General features: G+C 40.1%; 2 protein-coding genes across 3 annotated transcripts in view; both read left to right on the top strand.

Moving 5' to 3' along the window:
- HIF1A (hypoxia inducible factor 1 subunit alpha) overlaps positions 1-6,277 on the top strand; it is a 34,652-nt gene extending 28,375 nt beyond the window's left edge. For both annotated transcript variants that reach the window (XM_050896790.1, XM_050896791.1), the window contains exons 14-15: positions 1,023-1,149; positions 1,315-6,277. In XM_050896790.1, coding sequence (XP_050752747.1) covers positions 1,023-1,149; positions 1,315-1,466 — 279 coding nt within the window. In that variant the 3' untranslated portion in view covers positions 1,467-6,277. The remainder of the gene's footprint in view (positions 1-1,022; positions 1,150-1,314) is intronic.
- A 3,838-nt stretch (positions 6,278-10,115) lies between these two features.
- Positions 10,116-21,546, top strand: SNAPC1 (small nuclear RNA activating complex polypeptide 1). The gene is made up of 10 exons (XM_050897520.1): positions 10,116-10,246; positions 10,926-11,085; positions 12,324-12,464; positions 12,934-13,038; positions 14,076-14,234; positions 14,684-14,758; positions 15,419-15,481; positions 16,485-16,626; positions 19,070-19,150; positions 21,043-21,546. Exons 1-10 carry the CDS (start codon positions 10,116-10,118, stop codon positions 21,075-21,077), a joined length of 1,092 nt encoding a protein of 363 aa, XP_050753477.1. The 3' UTR covers positions 21,078-21,546.
- The last annotated feature ends 846 nt before the right edge of the window (positions 21,547-22,392 follow it).

Here is a 22,392-nt window from a genome sequence, read left to right as displayed (position 1 = left end):
GAAATAATGATCCAAATCATTACATTGAAAAAGACACGAGCTATTTCTTTCTTAATTTGAAGGGCTGTATTGCATTCACAGTAAAAAAAATAAACCAGCAATAATGTAGGTGACTGACCTTACTATGAAATGCAGCTTCTAAGTCCGAGTTGTTTAACTGTAACTTCTATTATACAACTGTCCTTTTGACTTGCATGGCTGTTTTATAACCTGAAAACATGTTCTTTACTATTTTAAGTGTTCAGGATAACGGCAGCAGTCTGAAATACCTTTTCCTCTTTTTGCAGCAGTCAGTACTACTAACAAGATGAAACTTTGCAGATTCAACTACTTTTGCTAGCAAACTTGATACTAAGATGGTGTTTTTTCCTTCCATCCCATCTGTTTCAGTGGCAGCTTCTTCTTACTTACCCTAATTATATGGAGCCTTAAAAGCTTTCTAATCTCCATATCTTCTATGCTGCTGTCAAAACAGTATGTTAAGGAGCCATATCTGCAATAGAATGGCTTAGGACTGCATTCCCCACAAGACTTGGGTCAGATGGCTTGGTGGCAATAACTGGAGTGCAAGCAGAATTTACATCTTAAATTTAGATAGAATCGACCTACCGAGGTTCCTGAATCTCCTGTCTACACTATTAATTCCAGTGCAGAAAACCATTAGAGACTTCAGTGAAAACCTGATGCTTACTCACACAAGAGCAGTGGTAATTAAATGGGTGTGTATGCGTACACGAACATGCTAATCTTGAGCATGGTAACTGATGATAACCAGGATTTAGTAATTGTTTTCTGTAAGGGAAGTAAGGTCTTGAAATCTGATTCAGTTTTCTTTTAAATAATTTTCAAGGCCAGTGTACTTGGAAATATATTTCTCCCCAAGTTCTGAATGAAGTCCACTTTAAATTGTAACAATGCCTACGTTAGTAATTAGTGACAGGAACTGTGAGTTTGGAAGAGGGACGTGGAGGGCTAGAAAGATACAATATTCAATAAAGAAGATTTATTTTATTTCTTTCTAGGGGTCTTTATTCCAGCAGACAGGTGACCGTGGAGGAAATGCATCACTTGCTTGGAAACGTGTAAAGGGATGCAAAACAAATGGTCATAATGGAGTGGAGCAAAAGACAATCATTCTACTATCAACTGGTTAGTATCTTCTTTTAATACGTAGAGGGGGGTGGAGGGGGGCTGTGTGAAAGAGAAGTGAGTGACAAAAACATATCCAAACTTACCTCCTTTATGAACAATTTTGGAGGAAAGGTTAAGCGTGGTGAATAAAGTGCACTTTTTCTCCTTCCCCTCCCTCTTTAGACATAGCAAGTAAACTTCTAGGGCAGTCGATGGATGAAAGTGGACTACCCCAACTCACGAGTTACGATTGCGAAGTAAACGCTCCCATACAAGGCAACAGAAATCTGCTACAGGGTGAAGAACTGCTCAGAGCTCTGGATCAAGTTAACTGAGCTTTCACAATACTTGTTCCTTTTTTGGACACTGGTGAATCATCACCTAAAGCAGTCTATTTATATTTTCTATATCTGATTTTAGAAGCCTGGCTACAGTACTGCACTAATTCAGTTAGTTCAGTTTTGATCCCCTTTCTACTTATTTTGACAGTCTTTTTAATATGTTCTTTATGTAACAATAACTCAAACTATAGTGCATTTTTATAATTCTTTGGTACATACACTTTTAAGTCCATTACATTTAAAACACACTTGCAATAGCAGCTTTGAAATATGCACCTGATTTTAAAAAAATATTTATTTTTTGGCTGGGGAGTTGGTCACCAAAACTTATCATTAGTAAAACGTCAACACAGGAAAAACTGGCAATACTTCCATCCTGCTCTTCATAGGTAGTTGGAAGACTTGTGCTCTCTTACTCTTTATGTTCAAATAAGTTTTTTATTTTAATAGTTTTTATAAGAAACAACAATGCTTTGCAGCAGTGCATTGTAGCCACAATCGCACAATATATTTTCTTAAAAAATACCAGCAGTTCCTCATGCAATATATTCTGCATTTATAAAAACTAGTTTTTAAGAAGAATCTTCTTTTGTTTGCCTATGAAATGATGTTTAAACCTGGATTATGTCATTATTTTAGTCACGTTGTAATATAAATTGTTCTTAAATGCTGTCTTATGCTTTTGACTTAAATGTGTGGTTAGTCAAAGGAAAGGCTTTATCTGGAAAGGGCTAGCAGCATTTTATTTGGATACGTTCTCAATTTAGAGAGAGTTTGATGTTCTTAAAGTAGTCACTTTGCCAGCTTAAAAAAAAAAAAAAAAAAAAATTCCCTGCCTGTAGTTGTTGAAGTTAATGCTAATATTGTGTATGATCTTAAATCTAAATGTTCAGCTTACCCTGTGTGGTATAGGTGATATTTCAAGCAGATTGTAAAACATCTTGCATTGTTAGGAAAGTTTTATCTAGTACATCATTGAGTTGCTCAATATTTTGATGTTTTGGTTTTATGCACCTTGTTGCTATTAACATCCATGTGTTTTCATGTAGATTTCAATAACTTGAATATATTTAGAAGCCTTTTTATTTAGAAATATATAGTTGTCACAAACATCTTATTTTCCTATATGTACTGTACAAAACCTTCATTCACTCATTCTTTTGCTCTTTGTGGTTGGATCTAACACTAACTGTATTGTTTTCTTACATCAATAAACTATATGTGGACCAGGCCCCCTTGGGGAGTGTGTTATCTGAGAGAAATGAGATAATTTATATTTTTGTTAGTGGTTATTGTTCATCCGTGTTCCCTTTTTAACTTAGAGTTGATTGGAAATCACTGCTTCCTTATTTTGATTGTAACATCTCCGCGTTAATTATTTGAGCCTCTTCAGTACTGAAGTCTCCTAGACAGTGTTGTACTACCGCTCGCCAAAGACGTTAAACTTTTAAACCTGTTATCACACCAGTTAGCAAACTTCAAAGTGAAGAGACAGCATATTTGTGTTACTTCAGAGTGGAAAGATTCTTCCTTATGAACAGCTTAAAGGCTTGTCTCTGGAAGCTTTATCAAGGTAACACTGGAAAGCAGGAAAAAGTAAAATTCACAGGAGTGATCAGTTAAAGATGGATTTTTATCACAAAACTGCATGATGAAAAATTAAGCTGGTACTTGACGATAAAGCTTTGTTCTACATTCTTGTGCTGTCGACTCAGTACTTTTGACTAGGTGACTTTTCTCATTTTGCTGTCATAAAACATGATGCTACCGATACAACCTTGTAATGTGTAAATATGGTCAAGATATTCTGTGCATTCTTCAAACTATTTTAAAAAACTTAATGTAAGAAATCAAATGTGGACTGTCACAAGAATTATTTTGGTTTTATTTTGGAAACCTTGGTTTCATTGGACTCTTGAGTCTTTTGAAATCAATATAATGGTACATAAGCTTAACCTATTTTCTAAAATTACTGTTACTGTTTCACTGAAATGAGCACTTTCAAACTGACACAACTGTATTAAACTACATGGAGATGATTAACTACCAACTAAAAAAAAAAGATAAGGCACTGGTAGCAGAAGATGGTTGCATACTTAAAATTTGAGTAGAAGTTGCACAAAGAGAGGAGAAAGCGTGTAGGTGCACTAAACTAGAGTTGAAGCTTTGTGCAGAGAATATTTTTGAATATATACACCTGCTACTGAATAGTAAAGATTTTTTTTTTTAATGGAGACTTAACGTGTACAAAGCTTATAAAGTTCTCTGGATAAAAGCAGCAGAGCTACTGCATACCTGCTGTGTGAGGTCTCTTGGATGGCATTCTTTCCCTGGCATCTCCTTCTCTGTCAGCAGTTAAAAAGTTTAATAGTGAAGTTGCTAAAGGCTTAGGCAAAGCACCAGCTGTGAGGGGCATCCCTTATGCTTAGCTCTGCATGGATTGACATGATGCTTCTGTGAGATAATGAGGAGAGTCTTGCAGACATGTGAAAGGTGCAAGTGGGTTCTGCTTTTCTTACTGCCCTGGCAAGCTTTGAGCTGGCCTGGTGGGTTATCCCTTTTCATCTCCCAAGAGAAATGTCATACCATCCTGCTTGATGTTGTCCTGCTACTCTCTTGACCTTATTTTGGAGGAGCCTGACCTGTTTGGATCTGTCAGTTCCTCTTCCGTGTACTTTAATTTAAGAGGGCAGTAAATTTTCATAGAGAAAAATCCATGTTAAAAAGAGCAGGAAAACTTAAGTGACCCACATGATTTATGGTGATGAGCCTGCTGGAATCATCTCTGGTCTTAATGACAGCAGCTGTGGATTTAAATGAGCCATGTTTCATCTAGGAATCTTCCCAAGTCTCGCATTTGTTATTACATATAATAACAAGGCATAGCATTTTGTTTACTGTCCTCGTAAAAGTGACTGAAACAAGCAATTAATGCAATAAATTGCAGTAGCTGTATTGGTTTACTCTAGGAAAAAACCCAAATCAAAAACCTCCTAGAGACACTGAAGAAAGCATGGAAAAGTAACAGTAATTGCTCTGGCCTTGTAAGAGCTTTGCTAAATGCAGATGCAAGTTCGCAAAAATCTAGAATTGCACCTTTTAGCTGCTTTTTTTGTTTGTGTTCTACTGGGTTTTTTGCTTAGAGTCTAGGAATACACAGCCTGATTCTAAACCTACTTTAGAGGACAAGCTTCTAGAATACATTACTTTCTAAATGTTTTCTTAGTGCTTCTGAATAATTTCTTTGACTTGCTATCTTTTAAAATGTTGAGGCACTACATTAGAGCATTTATTCTTTGCCAGTAGTAAAGAAGAAACTGTAGGTAGATACAGTGTTTCCTTCTGCATATGAAACATGTTAGATTATGAGGAAATGATAAACTGAGAAGGAAGTTAGCTTCCAGACGGTTATAGTGACCACAGCAGTAGTCAAGCCATGTCTTCTTCATGACATAGCACAATTATTATTTTTACATATGGATTCTAATTGATGTTTTTATCAGCAACAGTGATGGTTTTGTTAAAAGGTAAAGGCATTTTTAAACTCGTGTTTATGATGACGTCATTCATTCGTTTACCTGAAAGTAGTTATAATTAACTACAGCTGTAGCTCCCAAGAAGTTAAAGTCTGCTGTCCAGTCACTTGATCTCAGGTGTAATATACTGAGTAAATTAAGGTAGCCTGGAGTCCAAAGTACACCTTTCTAACATACCTTCCTCCCATGTAGTGAGATAAGCTTGGACTATGTTGATCTTTGAAAAGCTTTGGGTGAAACGGAAACACCTTACTGTTAAGTGGCCTTTCCTGTGTGTGTCTGCGTACACACATTAAACTCTCCCTAAGTCATTACTGAATTAAAGAATCACAGATTAAGGCCAGAAAGAACAATTAAAACTTTGCATGTAACACTGGTGACAATTTAAAGACTTGAAAGCTTATTTTGGATGAATTGATCACCTCTGCTTCCAATGAAATGCAACTGTAGGATCAAAAAAGTCTGATGATTACAGGTTAAACTACTGCATATTTAATAGTATTTTTTCTTTATTTAAAAAGCTGTTTAAACAGCTAAACAAAGGTAGCTAACAGCAGAAATGTGGGCTGTTTTACCAGTACTTGTTGGTAAGCTTTCTCCCCTGTTACAGTGCTGAATGAACCGTTTCCCTTGATGAACAGTGCTGTGGAAGCTGGGAGGTGTGAGTACCCGACCACTGTCAACCAGCCTGGACATGCCTGAGGTCAACCATCTGTTCCCGTCCCTGCTGTTAGCTGCTACTGAACAGAACACACACCTCACTCAAATGTCACTGCACTTACGCACATTATTCAAACTAATTGTCCAGCACAAAAATCAACGTTTCACAGGCCAGGAGTGCTTTGTAGGAAGACCATTTTCATAGGAATTCACATGAGTTGGGTATCCAGCTTTCATTAAAAATACCATTAGCGATTAGGCACTTGACTCCTTGGAAAGCTCCATTCTGGAGAACTGTGATTTTTTGATCCAAATTTAGAAATGAGTTGTCATTTTCCTTCTGCTTCCCTGTTTACCTTGAGCAAGGCTTGCCAAGTTACCAAAAAGTTAGAGTTTGCTACTGGATTTATACAGTATGGTAGATTTTGTGAATAATAGCAGTATTCTCTCATTAAGAAGTGGTATATTTTAATGCAATTCTTTTTTGGAACCAAGTACAACGTATTGCAATTGATATTTCTCTTGAAACATTTTGACATACTTGTGACTGTATTTCTTTTTGATTGTGTAACAGTACAAAATTCAATAAAAGAGAGGATTTGTTTCTAATTTGTGATATCTGTGATCTTTCTGTTCATGCGTTATCCCTTTTCTAAAAGATAGAGATGGCAGATGGCAAAACCACTTTTTAAAGTGAACTAAATAACCCCTATGCAGCATGACTAAAACTCCTTGCATCTTTGAGGTCTGACTTACCTACTACTGAAGTCAGAAACTTTGACACTAAGCATACATGTAGTTTAGTTTCCAAAAGCATTTATAAATTCTGTCTTGCCCTTACAGCTGAATCCTGTTCACCTTAGATGCAATGGTTATTCCACCTGAATTAAGCAGACTACATGCATGAACAAAAGAGGTTAAGCATACAGTTCAACAAGCTGGACATTAGGGACAGTGTAGGTTTTCCTGTGGGAAGCTGAAGAGGGAAGAGAGCAACAGATGCGGAGCCAGAGGGACAGAGAACATTTATGAAACCTCTTTGAGTAATCACATCAAGAATGCCCTTAGTAACAAAACAGAAAGTAGTTTGAATCCAAGATGACGTCTGCAGGTGATTTCAGTTGCTCTCAGTACATGCAAATAACTTGACAAGAACTTGTGACTCTCACTGTCTTGTTGAATCAATACTGCTTCCTATTGCACAGATTAAAAATCTTTTGCAATGTTTTTGCTTGGTTGGGAAGTCTGAAAGCAGAAGGCATGTGCAAGTGCTGTGACAGTAGAGTATGATCCTGTTATCTGGTATTAGCGATAGGTTTGTACATACAGAAGTTTGAATATGCTATTTAATAAAATATATCCATGATTTATTTTCATGAAAACACATTAAAACATGACTTATTTTCATGTTTTCAATTCGAAAATGTGTTCTAACACAAGCATACGAGGGGTTTTTTTTAAAAATGTTGTCTTGTGGCATGTGCAACTGGAGAACCCCCTGTTATTTATATCTATGCAGGATAAATGGCTTTTTAACTTGCAATTTATAAGCTAGGAATTAATAGGGCAAACAGGACTTTATGCTTTTGTTTAGGAGTTAAATAAGAATACGAAGAAGATTCAGTAACCAGCACACTCTTCCTTACATCATCTAATTATTTTTTTTAAATTTTTTTTAGTTTGGAAGGCAGTCTATTAAGAATTAAAATGTACTAATGAAAAATCTGAAGGAGCACTAGATGAAAACACACAATTTATCAAGAAGAGTATTAATCAGCCTAAAAATTGACACTGTATTTCATTGTATACACCACAGAAGGGGAATTGTATGAAGAGACCCTATTGCTTTTTTTTATTCCTCTGTATTTTTATTCTTTACACTGTAGCCAAACTTTCCGCAAGGAAAGACTTAGCACACGTTAACATATGGGCACAACGGCCTCATCCTCACTACATCTTACATCATCTTACACAATGAAAGCGTCATGACATGCAGCCCCATCTGCCTTAGAAAAAAAAAGAGATTTCCATCTAGCGTTTCTTGAAACACCATCTCTGAGAAATCACAACACTCACTGCACGCTTACAATACAAAAATCAGAAAACACACTCAAGCTTTACAAATTCGGCACATCACTCCACAGCCAAGCTCCTCTGCTCCTTTTAAATTAAGGGATAACTCCCGTAACTAAGTAGGGCTTGGCTTGGCTTGACCTGTAAGTAACGACCAACTCGCTCCATGATGTGTCAATTATTCACTTGCTTGTGTTTTGAATCCTTAAGTCCATTGGGGGGCAAGTACATTATAACTGTTTTCCCAACACTGTTGGCATTCTGTTTCAAACTCAGTACAATCTGTTGAAGACAGGGTCACATACTGGATGAACGGGGTCACTGCCCTATGTCTCTAAACATGAATCCAAATGATGGATGAAAATGTCTTTTCAGAAAAAAAAAAGCCAAACCAAAACCCAGCAGGTGCAGCTCTCCCCCTGCAGCTGCTAAAACCTGTCCAGTTCATATGTAACAGCTCTGCTAATGGTTCTGTTCCTATAGTCAATGACAGTGGCAATCAGCGGTGCTTCAAGACAACAGCTGTTCAGCTGATGGCCACTCATTTCCTACTCATCTATAAAGGCTGCTAAAGGTTGGATTCCAGCAAACTTTTGGGAAATATAATAAATATGGAAAGATGCTTTTGTGCCTGAAGCATTGTGGAAGCTACTGTCATTGTAGGAGCTGATAGCTTGAAGAGCCTAGCTTTAAGGAGCGACCTTTGGATCAATTAGTTGATGCTAATGGTGAATTGGAGAACATCACGGTACCAGAGCCAGCAGAATTTAAAATTCATTTTGCAGTGCCTGATTATTCGAGAAAGCGAAATGTGAATTTTTAACCTGGTCACAGTGCAAAACAAACTCCTGCAGGTTTAAATATCCTAAAGGCAGCACGCAACGCACCATCCCACGCGCATTCGCTACTTTTTCTACATGCCGTTTTTCACCCGTGAAGGTTCCCCCAGCGCAGGGGCAATATCTCCCGCAAGCCGAGTTCACAGCCCCCCACGGATGCAGCAGCATTCCGGCGCTCTCCTGCCAAGTCCGGGGACCCGCTCTCCAGCGCAGGTGCTGCTGCTGCTGCCGCCCAGCCCCGCTCCCGGAAGACCGCAGGCTGCCCGCAGCCCGGCTCCGGCCAAACCCTGGCCGCAGAGGCGATTCCGCCCGCGGGCGCCGATCACGGCAACGACGCCCTGAAACCAGAGCCCCGTCCCTAAACCCTCTTGGGAACCGCTGGAGGGCTGCGGGGCTTCGCGGGGAAGACAGCACCAAAAAACGACTCCCCCAGAAAACACCTTGCGACCGCCTCCCCCGGTACCGCAGGTCCGTACTCACTCGGGGCGCGGGGGCTCTCCGACGCCAGCGCTCCTCTCCCCAGCCGCCTCGGTAGCTGCTCGCCCCTACGTGCGCGGGGCAGGAGAGCCCCCGCCGCCCGGCTCCGCGCCGCCGGCGAGGCCGCGCCCACCCACCCTACGTGCGGCTCGGCAGCCGCGGCCCCCTCCCCGCCCGCCCGCCCGCCTCGCCCCGGCCGGCCGCCTGCCTACGTGTGGCCGTGCATGCGGGGAGCGGGCGGCACGCCGCTCCTGAGCTCAAAGGGGGCGGCCGCCGGCTGATCCCCTGCCGGCCGCGCTCGCTCAGCCGGAAACAGGGCTTCCCGCAGCCGCCGGGCCGGCCCCGCTCCCCGCCGCCCGCCAACAGCGCTGGGAGCGGGGGGCAGCCGCCGAACCGGCCCTCGGCTGCGGGGTGCACCGCGCCGGAGCTGCGGGCAGCGCAGGAAGGCCGGCAGAAGCCCTTCGCGGGGCACATCTAGCCGGGAGCGTGGCGGCGCGTCACGTCTACCCGACCGCGAAGCGCGGGCGCACCGCGGCGCTGCCGAGCCCCCCTTTCCCTCAGAAGACCCCGCCGTTCCCGGGGCTGCCGGGCTGCAGGCCGCCGATCTCGCTTGGGGGGGGGAACGGGGACCGCCGAAGCGCCGCGCCTCACCGGCATCCCCAGGCTCCCTGGGGCTGTCGTGCGGCGGCGGCTGCCTGGCCGAACCCGCCGGCCGCTCCTTCCCGCCCAGACCCCCTCCTCCTCCTCCTGGGCTGCGCCCCGACTGCACTCCGGGGCCGGCCGAGGGGCGCGCTGGTGGAAGGGGCCTCTGTGCCTGCGGACCAGGCTCGTCCCCGCGGCGTGGGGCAGGAGGGACAGCCGCCCCGGGGCAGACGGAGCGAGCTCCCATCGGCGACGGGGCCTGAGCCCCCTCCCTCACGGAGAAGCCCAAGCTGCGCCTCCCGCCAGCGGGGAGTGCGCATGCGCGGGGAAGCTGCGCAGGCGCCTCGGGGGCGCTGTGGGGGGCTGCGCATGCGCGCGCGGGGGGGGGGGGGGGCACGGCCCGGAGCGGCGGCGGGATGAGCGCGGTGCCGGGGCTGCAGGCGGACTGTGAGGAGCTGCTCGGCGCCTTCCAGGAGGCCGACACCGTCCGCTTCGAGCGTTTCGCCGAGCTGTGGCGGGAGCGCCGCTTCCACACCATTTCTAGTGAGTGAAGAGCCCCGGCCGGCCCACCCGCCTCCGGGCCGCCTCTTCAGCGGCCTGCTCGCTGCGAGCCGCCCTTAGCGGCACCGGCTTGAAGGACACCGGGTCCGGCCGCCCTTTCGCGTTTCTCTGCGCGGCGCTCGGCGGCTGAGCCTCGCCTCAGGGAGTGTGTCTTCCCCCTCCCAAAGCCCACAGCTCCCCGCTGCTGAGCTTGCCCCTTGGTAGTGCGGGGGACCTTAAAGGGGGGTGTTGGTGAGCCGTGTTTCCCTTCAGGCATAGTTTTTGGGAAGGTTTGCCTGGCTGGTGTGTAGGTAAATGGCACTGAAGCATCGGTCCATGTGTAATACTGAAAAACAGTTATTAGTTCAATTTATTTTGCACCTTAGTAATGCATGTGATTTGAACACTGATGCTTCAGGGAGTTCGGTGCAATGCTCATGACATGAGATTAAAAATATGATTGTAGGGTATTTCATTTTTCACTTTACATCTAATTTAATACAGGGAATTACATGCAGTGTTGTGTGAGAGCTTAAGGTCTGGCCGTCTTTGAAGACTTCCCAGAACTTGAGCCCTATGGTAGTATGTTTTAAAATACCTAAAAGTTATTTCTGCATTATGGATTTTCTACAGCCTGCACTTTCATAGTTACTTGCTTTAACATGCTTCCTTTTTGTTTACTTTAGTGGTAGAATAAGAGCTTTGGAGAGGAATAAGCTCACAAAGAAGACTTTAGAACTGGCACAGCAGTACTTCTTGCCCCCGTACGCTTTCCAGATTCGAGTTGGTGCTCTGTACCTTTTGTATGGGCTCTATAGTACACAGCTTTGCCAGCCAAAACAAAAGGTAATTGTTCTTGAGGTTGTATTCTCAAGAGATACTAGATGTATCTGGTATATGGTATAACTTGTCATCTTAAATGGGTAGGACATTTTCTCTCACTTTCTTAAAAGAAAAATGTTTAGAACCGGATGGTCCCTTTGGAAGAGGTAGCCTTTCAGACACCTTTGGGTTTTGAGAACTTAAATGGTGGTGACTGAAATATTGCGTATGCCTCCTAAATTGTAGCTGTGATCTCAGAAATCTTGTTTGCCAGATAGGAAGCTCTTCTCTGTTCAAAAATGAAGAAGACGAGCTTTCAAAATGGTAACAAGGAATGCGCTCATCAGCTCTCTGGAGAACTCCATTACAGTGCCAGTTATTTCTTAGAATTTCAACAGAATGAAGACTGGCTGAATTATTTCCAGTTCCTGTTAACCAGAAGTGGAAGTCTAATCCGTAAATAGGTTGAAAGGGTGAATGCCCGAATGACACGCCTCCTTGCTGCTTCTAGGACAGGAAACCAGTATATAAAGGAGTTGGAAACTCAGTGCAAGCAGAAGTGGTTTACTTGGAAACTGTGTGATGTATGTTGTGTACGTGTGCACAATTGAGTCCAACTTCTTTAAATAAGAAACTGAAGTTTAAGTATTCTGCAATGATGCCATTGCATCTCGTATGTTAACTTCAGAGAAGTCAATACCTTTTATGGAGATGAATTTAGGGAATTTTAAAACCACTGCTATATAGCAATTGTTAGAGAGTCCAGGAATTATCAAAGCAGCTAACTTGGGTAGAGCGAAAATGAAGTGGGCAGAGTACATGGGAGAGGAAGGAAAGCAAGAAGATAGGGATACTTTTATAAGCATTTCACTGGCAGCAAATCATGGTATGAGTATTATTTCCTAATCATCTAGTGAGTGAGAGTCTCCTAGGTGTGTATCGTTTCAGGCATCTCGGAATGTGAAGAGTTAACTTTTTCAAATGTCAAAAGAGGGCTTGTGTTCCATGTCACTGTCAAAGAAATCAACTGCAGTGAGAATATTTAACACAACAGTACAATAGGCTTATCTGCATTAAATTTTGATAGTAGTAACAAATGTTATAGTAGGATCCTTTCTGTAGTTCTGTGATCACGTGACATGTTACACCCTAGACATCCAAGTGCTGCACGTAGTATAACGTGATCACAGTAGTCAGCTGAATGAATTTTTATTTGTTGAAATAGCAGGTCGGTATGACAATATACAACTGTTTTGTTGCAGATCAGAATTGCACTCAAGGATTGGCCTGAAATCCAGAGATTTCAACAGGATCTGATAGACTCCCAACATTATGACGCAGCATACATCTTTAGGACACTGCGACTTGCCAGAGCATTCCATTTCACAGCAATGCCAAAGCTAGTGAGTTATTACATTAATGACTTAACATTTTTAATAAAATATCTTCAGCCTTCAATGGCTGACAGTTCAACAGCACTCATGTATTTAGCTTTGAGGCTGTGTTGAAATGTAATGTCTTGCTTTATGTAGCTAGGTCTGTGATGTAAAGCTTAGAAGATGTTTGAATGTAGCATGTGTCTTGCCTGAAAATATTTTTTCAGTATCTAATGTTCTTATTAGATTTGAGATGTCTTATAATTTGTGGAAATGTCAAACTCTTGAATCCGAGTGCTGGATTAAATTCTTGACTAGGGAATAATTTTTGAAAAGTGCTGACTGAGCACTTGACAGTAAAGCTGCATGCTATTGTTGATGAGCTGGTTTTATGCCTTTCAGCATCTCTTTATGGTTGGATATGCAGTAAGAATTTTCAAGAGGAGGTGCCATTTTAACTTTGCTTTTAGGTTACAAAGGTTGTCTCTTGCTTTAGCTAAACTACCGAACTAAGAAGAAGATTCAGGAAAACGAATTTAAAGAAGAATTTAAGGACCCAAGTAACAGAGTAAACAGCCTCATCACTAATGATGTATTGGAGGTACAGTAACTTTTAAACTACAGATTAATTACTGGGGTTTTTTTGGTTTGTTTTGTTTTTCTTCTTCTGTTGTTCAAGGGCTATAACTTATCTAATTAGCACAGTCTTGTCCTTTGTAAGTCTTCATATGGAATGCAGACTAGGGTAATAGTCCGTGCCAGCAATTTTACTGAACAGTCAGAAACACGGCATTTATTTTGGAAGAATTGTGGTACCTTTTTCAATACTGAAATATGCTCTAATGTTTTGTGGTTTTGCCTCAGTAAGATGTAAAAGGGGAAGAGTATAAATGGTTAATTGTCACTTAGGCAGAGAAAAATGGAAAATTGTGGGTAAGGGGAAGCATGTTTGTTTTGCTATGTCTGCAGGTTGCAGCTGGAGGCTTGATACTTGTGGTAATATGAATTTACTTATCTGCAAGTTTATAGCCTTCTCTAACCTTTTTCTCCTTTTAAAACTTGGGTTTGTTTAATATATAATACATTTGATAAAAAATGGAGTAATTCAAGCTGAGTATAGGTTCTTATATTGCTCATTATGACTCAGTAATAGATCTTTGTTTACAGGTTTTTCCAGTTGCTGCTAGCAAATATGTATCATCAGTAAGGTTGACTACAGTGGTACAAAAATCGGTAATCTGTGAAATGGCAGGGTGAGAAGACCTGCTTCCTCAAAAGGAGGAAGTAAAATGCTTTCTCCAAAGAGATGGAAATAGACCACCATATCAGAATGAGACCTCTATGAACACTGATCCTGAGTATCACTGAGACTTCCTTCTTAGTTTAAATAACGCAAGAGACTCTTTCTTCTTTTGCTTATTTGGTGGACTGATGGGACAGTGCTCGATAGCTGTATTGCTAGGCTCCCTAAAACTGAACTGATCTAAACAGAATCTGTTTCTAACACTCCTGCCAGTTCCATGGTCTCCTTAGAATGGTTTGTATAACCCTGGCTTTGTTCATTGAGGACTACTATTGCTTTACTGCTGGAATCTTTTTTTTTTTTTTTTCCTGAAGAGAGTATCTTTTTTATTTTAGGAACTGATGAATATTCATGACCACTATCAGAAAATGAAGTGTGTCATTTCAGCTGACAAATCCCAGCCAGACAAGGCGCTGAGCTTGATAAAAGATGAATTTGTAGTTACTCTTAAAGACATAACTTTGGAACATCAGGAATGGCAGCAGAACAGAATGGTAGGTAATATCAACCATTGTGCTGTGGCAACTTAGGAGATTGTGTGAACATGTCAGAACTGTCTTTCTTAGTGTAATTACCTCTGAACATACTTTGTAAATCTCAGACTTAAGTAGAAGGATCTGTAACACTGAAGACATGGAATGAGTAAAACCCTAAGCAGAGTTGTGGTATGGGGGAAAGGACATGGACTTGTACGTGGTACTGCCGCTATGATAACATAAATGATTGCTGAGAGGTAAGCCCTGGAAGGTGTGACTTACGGGCAGTATATATGAAATAACTCTGTAACACTTACTCTTGTATCAAGGAAAGGCCATGGTGTACGATCGATGAAGACAATGGGCATATGTGTAAATATTTGTTTTGTTTTTCACAATTCTTGGATTTTTGCTGCTTTGTATATGACAGACATTTAAAAAAAATTTTATTTTTTTTTTTTTTTCAGAAATTATTCCTAAATGCTAAAGAAACTGATGAAATACCAAACAAAAAGGAAGAAGGGACTTTGCTAGAATCAGAGGTAAGAAAAATGAACTGGTTTCCTACATTGCGCAGGCCAAATCTGTTGGTTTTTTGACTTCAGATCACAGCTAAGCAGTGTATGTCAAGGCTTGATAGTGTCAAAATAAGTTCCAGGAATAGCTAGCGGGGCTGGTTGTTTTTTCTGTGTTTGTTTGTTTTTGTTTTTAAATCACATTGTTTTTTGTTGAGCTGTGAGCATTCACTGCTGTGATAGCTCTTGAATGCTCGCAATAAAGTAAGGAGGGGAAAGAAAGAGCTGTATTTTTTTGGCCAGCTCCTTTATGGTTCCTCCTGGAGTTTCAACTAAATGCAATGTCCATTTTTTTATGCTATGAAATTATCTCATGTTGTACTTATCTGCTTATTTCAACTCTGAATTTGAGTAAGATGTGAAGTTTCAAAGTTGATTTTCTCTTCTGGGCTTTGTAACAGTGAAGGCAGCCAAAATTATGGTCTGCCTTTTTAATGAAATTTGAACTTTTTTTTTTCTTTAAGTAACAGTTTGGCAGCATTCTAATTATGTAGAACTAATTCTAATTATAGAATTACAGCTGTAGTGAGATATTGCTCAAGTGATTGTCTTGTGATGTGATATTTCATTTCAATACTACTATAATAGAATATGAAAACTTTTTCTGACATCTCTGTTTCTTTGCAGGGTTCTGAAAGAGCAAATGCATTGGCTAGAATCAAATACAGGTCTTACTCTGCAGTTGTTGAGGTAGGTATAAAATTTGATGATAGGGATGTATTTATTTTTAAAGAACAGTTTTAAGTACCAGTTTAATGTAAATGCTGTGTTGGAAAGGAATGAGTTAAAATTGCACTCTGTAATTCAACCTTTGAATGTTCTAGTTTTCCTAACACATCGGGGAAACATGAAGCTCTTATTATTCCTGTTAGATTTATGGAAACAGTGCAGATATGGTATATGCTTGGGGGATTTTGATTTACAAGGTATCTTTTAATGTTTACACTCCATTTAAGTAGGTGGAATTTTAATGGATGGAATAGATGGAATAAAAACACTTGCGAGTTTAATTGCTCAAATTCCTTGAAGCTTAGGTATTGGAATCTCTGAAGATGCTTGTGAGAATGGAACTTGGGGGTTTAAAGTCAGTTGGAAGTTCTTAGAAACATTGTTTCGACAACTGCTACTTTAAAAATACTGTTGATTTGTCTTTTTTATAGCAGGCCTATGAGAAACATCAAAACTTTCCTTGTTTATTAAAATCTCTTATTGAAAAATATATTGTTAAATGAAACAGAGCTCTGGAATGTATAGCAGTCCAGACTTGTGAATATGCAGTGATAATGTTTTCTAGGCACCTAAGCAAAATATGACAGTAAGAGGCTTTATGGTGCAGCAGTTTTCGGAAGTGTTGCTTTTGCTTGCACACAGCGGTGTGCAACATGGTGTAGGTTGATACCAACAGAGAATGGTTTGAAAATAAATGAATGTTTCATTACCTGTATTTTAAGTGATACGCCCATCAAATCATAGGCAGCCATTGGCCTGCTAAAACTGAAGAACAGTAACTAGTGGGAATCCTCCTTTCTCCCCTCCCTCCCTGCCTCCCTCCCCTTCCATCCCTTCTCCACCCTGACATGGAAGTTGATGCTTTGGTCCTTGCTGATTTGTAAAGTACTGGGTGACATACAATAATATCTGGCTGTAGAAGTTTAGCTTTTTTGTATCATTCATATGTATGTTTGCGTTCTAGGCTTCCAAATCCAGAAGACATCGTCAAGTAAAATTAGAATCTTCTGAATCAGGATCAAATTATGGGAAATCTCCAAGCCGAAGTAAAAAAAACAGTAGGAGACCACAGCCAGCAAGGAGAAGAGATTCTTTGGAAATCAAAGGTATTTCTCCATTGCATTCATGAACCTGGAGCGACTGCAAAAGTTTATCCATTGCTTTGCTAGCTGAGGCAGCTGTGTTCAATTTTACTGTTGATCAGTGGAGGCAGAAGATTAAAGAGATGTTTTGTGATACCAGTATCGTAATCGAACCTTTTTGTCTGTTTTCCACAGTCTGGTCAGTAGAAAGACGACATGAGTGCATGCAGTTTATTGTTAATCTGAAGTCTCATAGATAGTCCTGCTAATTTTTCTCTGGAAAGGCCTGACCTTGGAAAAGCACATCCTGTGTGGCAGTGTCTTAATTTTTCCTATTGCCATGTAATAAACATACTGGAGATTAAGTTATGTGTCTAACTGTTTCTTCTTCTGACAGATAGCTTCTACTTTTGAGGCTTTTTGATGAAAATCAGCCTATCTGATAATTTTGATAGTTCATACTATCTTCATGAAAACCAAAGTAAACCTTGCCTGTTTCTATTCTGTTCCTGAGCTCTTGAAGGAATATCCTCTAATATTTCTGAAGAGAAAATGATATTGATGTCTTAAAGACGATGATTGCTTTGTGAGACTAATACCTGCACTATCACATCAGTCATTCGCCTTCCATCTGATACTCCTTTATTTTTGTTCTTTTGTTACTGAAATTCCTAGTACTTCCATGTGAATACAAATCTTTTGTCAACAACTGATGTAGTTTCAAAACTCTTTTCAAATTGTTTCCTTAGTCTCAGTATTGCAATTATTACATTATAACAGTTCTAGATTTGTTTAGTTTATAGCTAGACTTAACTTTTCTGTTCTTGACAGGAGGGTTTTTTATACACCTGTGACTTGTTTTTTGTGGTTCTGTTCTGTAATTCTATTTTATTTCTCCTGAGAAATATAATTTTATCTAGGAACAAAACCAATTTTAAGGAGCAAACTTTTTAAAAACAGGTACAGAGTACTTATGTCCAGTCTTTGGGACCTTTTTTCTTGCTTTGAAATGCACCCTGGAAGGAAATACTTTTAACTGCTTGTACTTGATATCGTTCTGGTTTATCTATACTGATAAAAGCATTGGAATGACCCTGTACGCGCTCAGTGAAGGCCCTTGCTTAATGTAGTCAGAAAAAGACTTCAAACTTTTAACAAGAAGTATTATGGAATATTAAATGCAAATGCCTGTAATCTCCCCTTGAATGCTGTGGAGAGGATAGAATTTTGTGGGTGACAAGAATGGCTGCCTACAGAGAGAATAAGTACAAACAGAATGTAACGGAGTAAGCGAGGATATGGTGAACGTTTTTAAAAGTAAGAAAATTGGACTGGGAACTCCTTTCTGCCTCAGACCGAACGTTTTTTCAAAAAAATTGATTTACCTGATCCAAAGCTGCTAAGTTAATATATTTTTCATTTCTTTTATTTCTGAAGTTTGTTGAAAGTATGATGTTGAGACCAGCAACTTAAAGGATTAGCCATTTATATGGATTCTTGTTGTATGGTGTCATAATTTATGTTAATATATTCTGAAAGAGATCAAGTCTCATAACTTGAGGACTGAGTCATTTCGATGTGAGATAAGACCTGGTGTCTTATACTTTGCTAGTATAAGGTGGTGGATCTTTGCTAGATCCAAAGAGGAGGTGAGGAAGGAGAGGGAGATCAGCTATCTATTTCAGGTCTCATGTTGGAGAGATCGTATCTGGTGTTGCTGATCTTTGGCATATCTGAACTGACCAGTGATTGATTTAGTTAGTTATTTTGCTATCATAGCATTTATGTCATCTGGATTGGTGTAGTTTTACTTTCTAGGTATTTACACATCCCTGCTTATGCATCTTTTTTTTGTCTTCCAAGACTTCCTTTAGATTTCTTTGTCTCCCAGTTCTGAAAACATGGGAAATTACTTTTCTTAAGGAAATAATCTTTCTGATATCCAACTTTTAAACTGATAGAAGTTGCTCTGCCATTTAAGTTTTTCATTTACTTATTATTTATTAAAGGTTAAATGAAATTGAACAGCAAAATAGTTTTGAATGAACTTTATTTTGAAGACAGAGATTTCATTTCAAAGTTCCAAACTCTGTTTTCTGACTTGTTTAGCATCTGCTAGAAAAAAAGTTACTGAGAAAATTCATCCATCTTCAGAGGTAAGCATTATGCAATGTTGCCTTTGCTTCACTTTAAAACAGTAGATGAAGTGTTGAAGAGGAATAAGGGCATTTTGAGTTATCTCTGGACTGAGTTAGTGATTAATATGCTTTAAACTTGTAGTGTTAATTACTTGTAATTGAAGGTTTCTTTAGTGAGCCATATGAAGGTACTGTGAAACGTAGGTGTTTCTCTACAGCCTCTAGCCTGACTAGAAAGTTAAGAGAGCAGCAAGTGAACTTTTAAATGCTGGACCTGAGATGTAGAAGCAAAAAAAAGCTGACGGTTTTTCCTAAAAATCTGTCTGCAGGTGAAATGCAAGTGGCAAAGGAAACTGTTACTCGGCATATCGGGATGCCTATAATCACAGAAGAGAACTCAGATGAAGAAGGTACAATGATTGAAATTCTAACAAACCGGTGACTTGTTTTTTAATAGCTCTCTACTATGCTGTATTTTTCTGAAACTAAAGCTGATATTTTGGACTATGTGTTGCTGCCTTGCAAAAGCTAGATTAGTTTTTATCCTGTAAATTGTTGCATGAAAATTGAAGCTCTGATTTGAGACCTTGTTACGAGCACACACATGGTGGCAAAATCCTGAGTCGTGTTTTTCTACATAGATTTCATTATAGTGTGTTCAGAGTTAAAAATGGTCCAGTTAAAAGGAGACTTACTCTTTATAATACAAATCTGGCTTGAAGAGTTCCAATGTGTAGGGAAAAGTGACTTTTTGGTCATTCTCCCACTTACAGAAGATACCTGTTCTAGTAGCTCTGGGAACTTAGGTAACGTGCGCTTGAGGTCAGAATAGCCGTTGCTGCCTTCACGTTTGTGGAAGTGAGGGGACATAGAAGTTTCCCCTGTAGCCTTGGTTTCAGCTGGGCAATGCTTCAAGGATTAAGTTCCAGTATACGTGTACAGTAATAGCGTCCTCTGCTATATTAGAAGTTGTCTGACATAGTTGGGGTAGGATTCTGGGAACCGCAGCAGAAGAGTGGATGACTTTGCTATCACTCACGTTACTGGAAATAAAGTAATTTTTATTTGGAAGCAATGGTAAAGCAGGTTTCTCAAAGCTGATGGTGGAGTTGCTCTACAGATGCATCAAATGCATGTAGTACACATTGAGATGTTAGATGATCTTGAACTGCTCTGCAACTCAGAAGCTTCAGGTTCTGTTCTCAGTATTGCTTGAGGAGAACATAAGCACCATGGAACAGACACTGTACAAAGAAAATTGCATCCTCTTTATCCTGAGGTACCTTATTTAGCTGTGCTCTGGGAAGAGCCCAGGGTACTGCTGCCATGTCTCAAGCACAGGTAGTGTTCCTGGGAGAGGAGCTGGCCAGCTAAAGGTGTGATTTCCACTGGCAGTTCTAGTTAGTCTAAGACTGATGGGTCTTGCTTATGTAGTGGAAGGCAGACTTGATAGACCAGAGGTACTGGTTCTTAACCTGAAACAGTAGGATTTAATTAGGTTGCTTAAAGGGTGAGTGAGCAAGGGTTAAGTACAACTTCTGGAAAGCTTTAATGACATAGATCAGTGTGAGGAGTATACCTTTTGGAGTTAATTTACTATCCAAAATTGTATGTAATGGAAGGATATTTCATACAAGGGAGCATAGTAACTATAAAAATACATTTGTAGTGAGGTAGGACATTTATATTTGCTCTTTTAAAAAGCAAAAGAGTATCTTGTAGTACTGAAATGAGATTACATTCTCTGATCCACCTTGTAGACAATGTGAATTCATTCAATTTTAAATGGTCAGATTGAAGGCACAATGGTGCATTTAATATTGTACTTCATTTAGTTACTTTTCCTTCAAGTTGTTGTGGACAAAAAGATTCTTTCTAAATCAGGAACATTCTCCATTTCTCAGAATTTGTCAGCAAATTCTGAAGCACTAAAAATACCTTTAAGCAATCTCTTCAGGTATTTTGTGCTTAATTTTGTGAGTATTCCATTTGTCAAATTCACAATGAAATCTTAAAGGTGTTCATGAGGAGCAGAAAGCTCTCAAGATTGAGTAAGTTTTGAAGTACAGTATTTTGTTCATCAATGGAATTTTAATTGATATTTTGAATGATAGTGTGCTGTAGAATCTAGAAGGATTTTTTTTTTTGTATTTAAAAGCATGGGGAGAGGGATTGGGAGGGGATCTCAAGAGCTCCTCTAATTAATTTCCTTTGCTGGGCAGAATTAATTCTACTTTGATCGTTCCCATGAGGGAAGATACATTGAAAAGCTTGTCAGAAAAATCTCTTTATTTCCTTTCAGAAGTATCTCTCCCCAAGAGGAAAAGAAGATGTTAGAGGATCCAGTTGGAGAAACACTAATGTTAATTTTAATGACAAAATGTAAATGCCAGAGGTAACACAAAGTGCTTGTTTTGGATGCCTTTGAACGTGCAACGAGAAGTGACTGGGACCAGAACTACAGGTGATGCTGGAATACTGGTAGTGGCTGGTATACCTTAGCTGTCTCACGGTACAGCACCTGGTGCCTTTATTCACCTGGTGAATGCTTCTTGTGGGAGACAAAGTTGCTGTGCCCTGTTTGAGATGGAAAGAGAAGATGGTTGCTAGTTGTATTTAGCTTGTAGAATGTGAGTTACCACTTGCAAGTCACGTTGATCTGCAATGATGGTTTTAGCTGAGACTTAAAAGAACAGCTCACCAAATATTTGCCCATATGAGACACGTTTGTAATCTTTTATCTCTGAACATAAAATTAAGGTTACTGACTGTTGAAAATTAGTACAATAAATTATTTTTCACAGTTTACTTGCTCCATTTTATAGTGTGTAACTTCAGCAATGTTTATCATGGTTTGATCTCACAGGTGTGGGAAATGAACTTGGTGATAAGCCTTTTACTGTACTCTGTCTCCAGCAGATCTGGAATCATTGTATATTCGAATGAAGAAATGTGAAGTGCGTTTATTAATTCTGCAGATGACCCTAAGCTGTACAAGGGCAGGACTGGAATTCAAAATGATTTTTATAAATTGGAGAGGAGTGGAAGAAGTGGGTGTGGAAATAAACATGAAGCTCAGTACTGAGAACAGGTACAGGATGGGGAAATGATTGCTAGGCAACAGTACTGCAGAAAAAGCAAACAGACGGAGAATCATAAGCTGGAGTATTTTCTGTAAACAATAACAAGCACTAGAATTTGTGTCATTCAGGCCTGAAAGGTTATAGCCTTAAATACCCCTGTCTGACCACAACAATTCAAGAAGAATGTGGATAATTAATCTCCTTGGTATTTTCTCCAGTTGATCATAGCCGTACTACCAAGAAAGGCCAAAGGAGTTGAGGTATCCTCTCCTACAAGAAATATAAAATAGAAATTTGAAAGATTTTGAATATAAAAGTGACCTAAAGTGAGTGAATTAGTTTGGTAGTATGACTCTCAAAGGCCAAAGGAATTTAAGTGCCCTTACCTAGAAGAAAAGATACTAAGTGGAAATATAAATGATTTGACTATAAAAGGGGCCTGTATTAAATGCATTGGTTGGTAAGGAGGAATGGGCCTAAATGACAAACAGGTTGGTCACTGGAAAAACTAGTAGTTAAGCACCAGTGATGCACTCAACCTTGTTAGTGGGAAAAGAGGAAACACTTTA

This window comes from Gymnogyps californianus, chromosome 5 (genome assembly GCF_018139145.2).
Source record: "Gymnogyps californianus isolate 813 chromosome 5, ASM1813914v2, whole genome shotgun sequence".
Taxonomy (NCBI): domain Eukaryota; kingdom Metazoa; phylum Chordata; class Aves; order Accipitriformes; family Cathartidae; genus Gymnogyps; species Gymnogyps californianus.
Note: the sequence above shows the minus strand (reverse complement) of the source record. Positions and strands in the feature narration are given on the sequence as shown.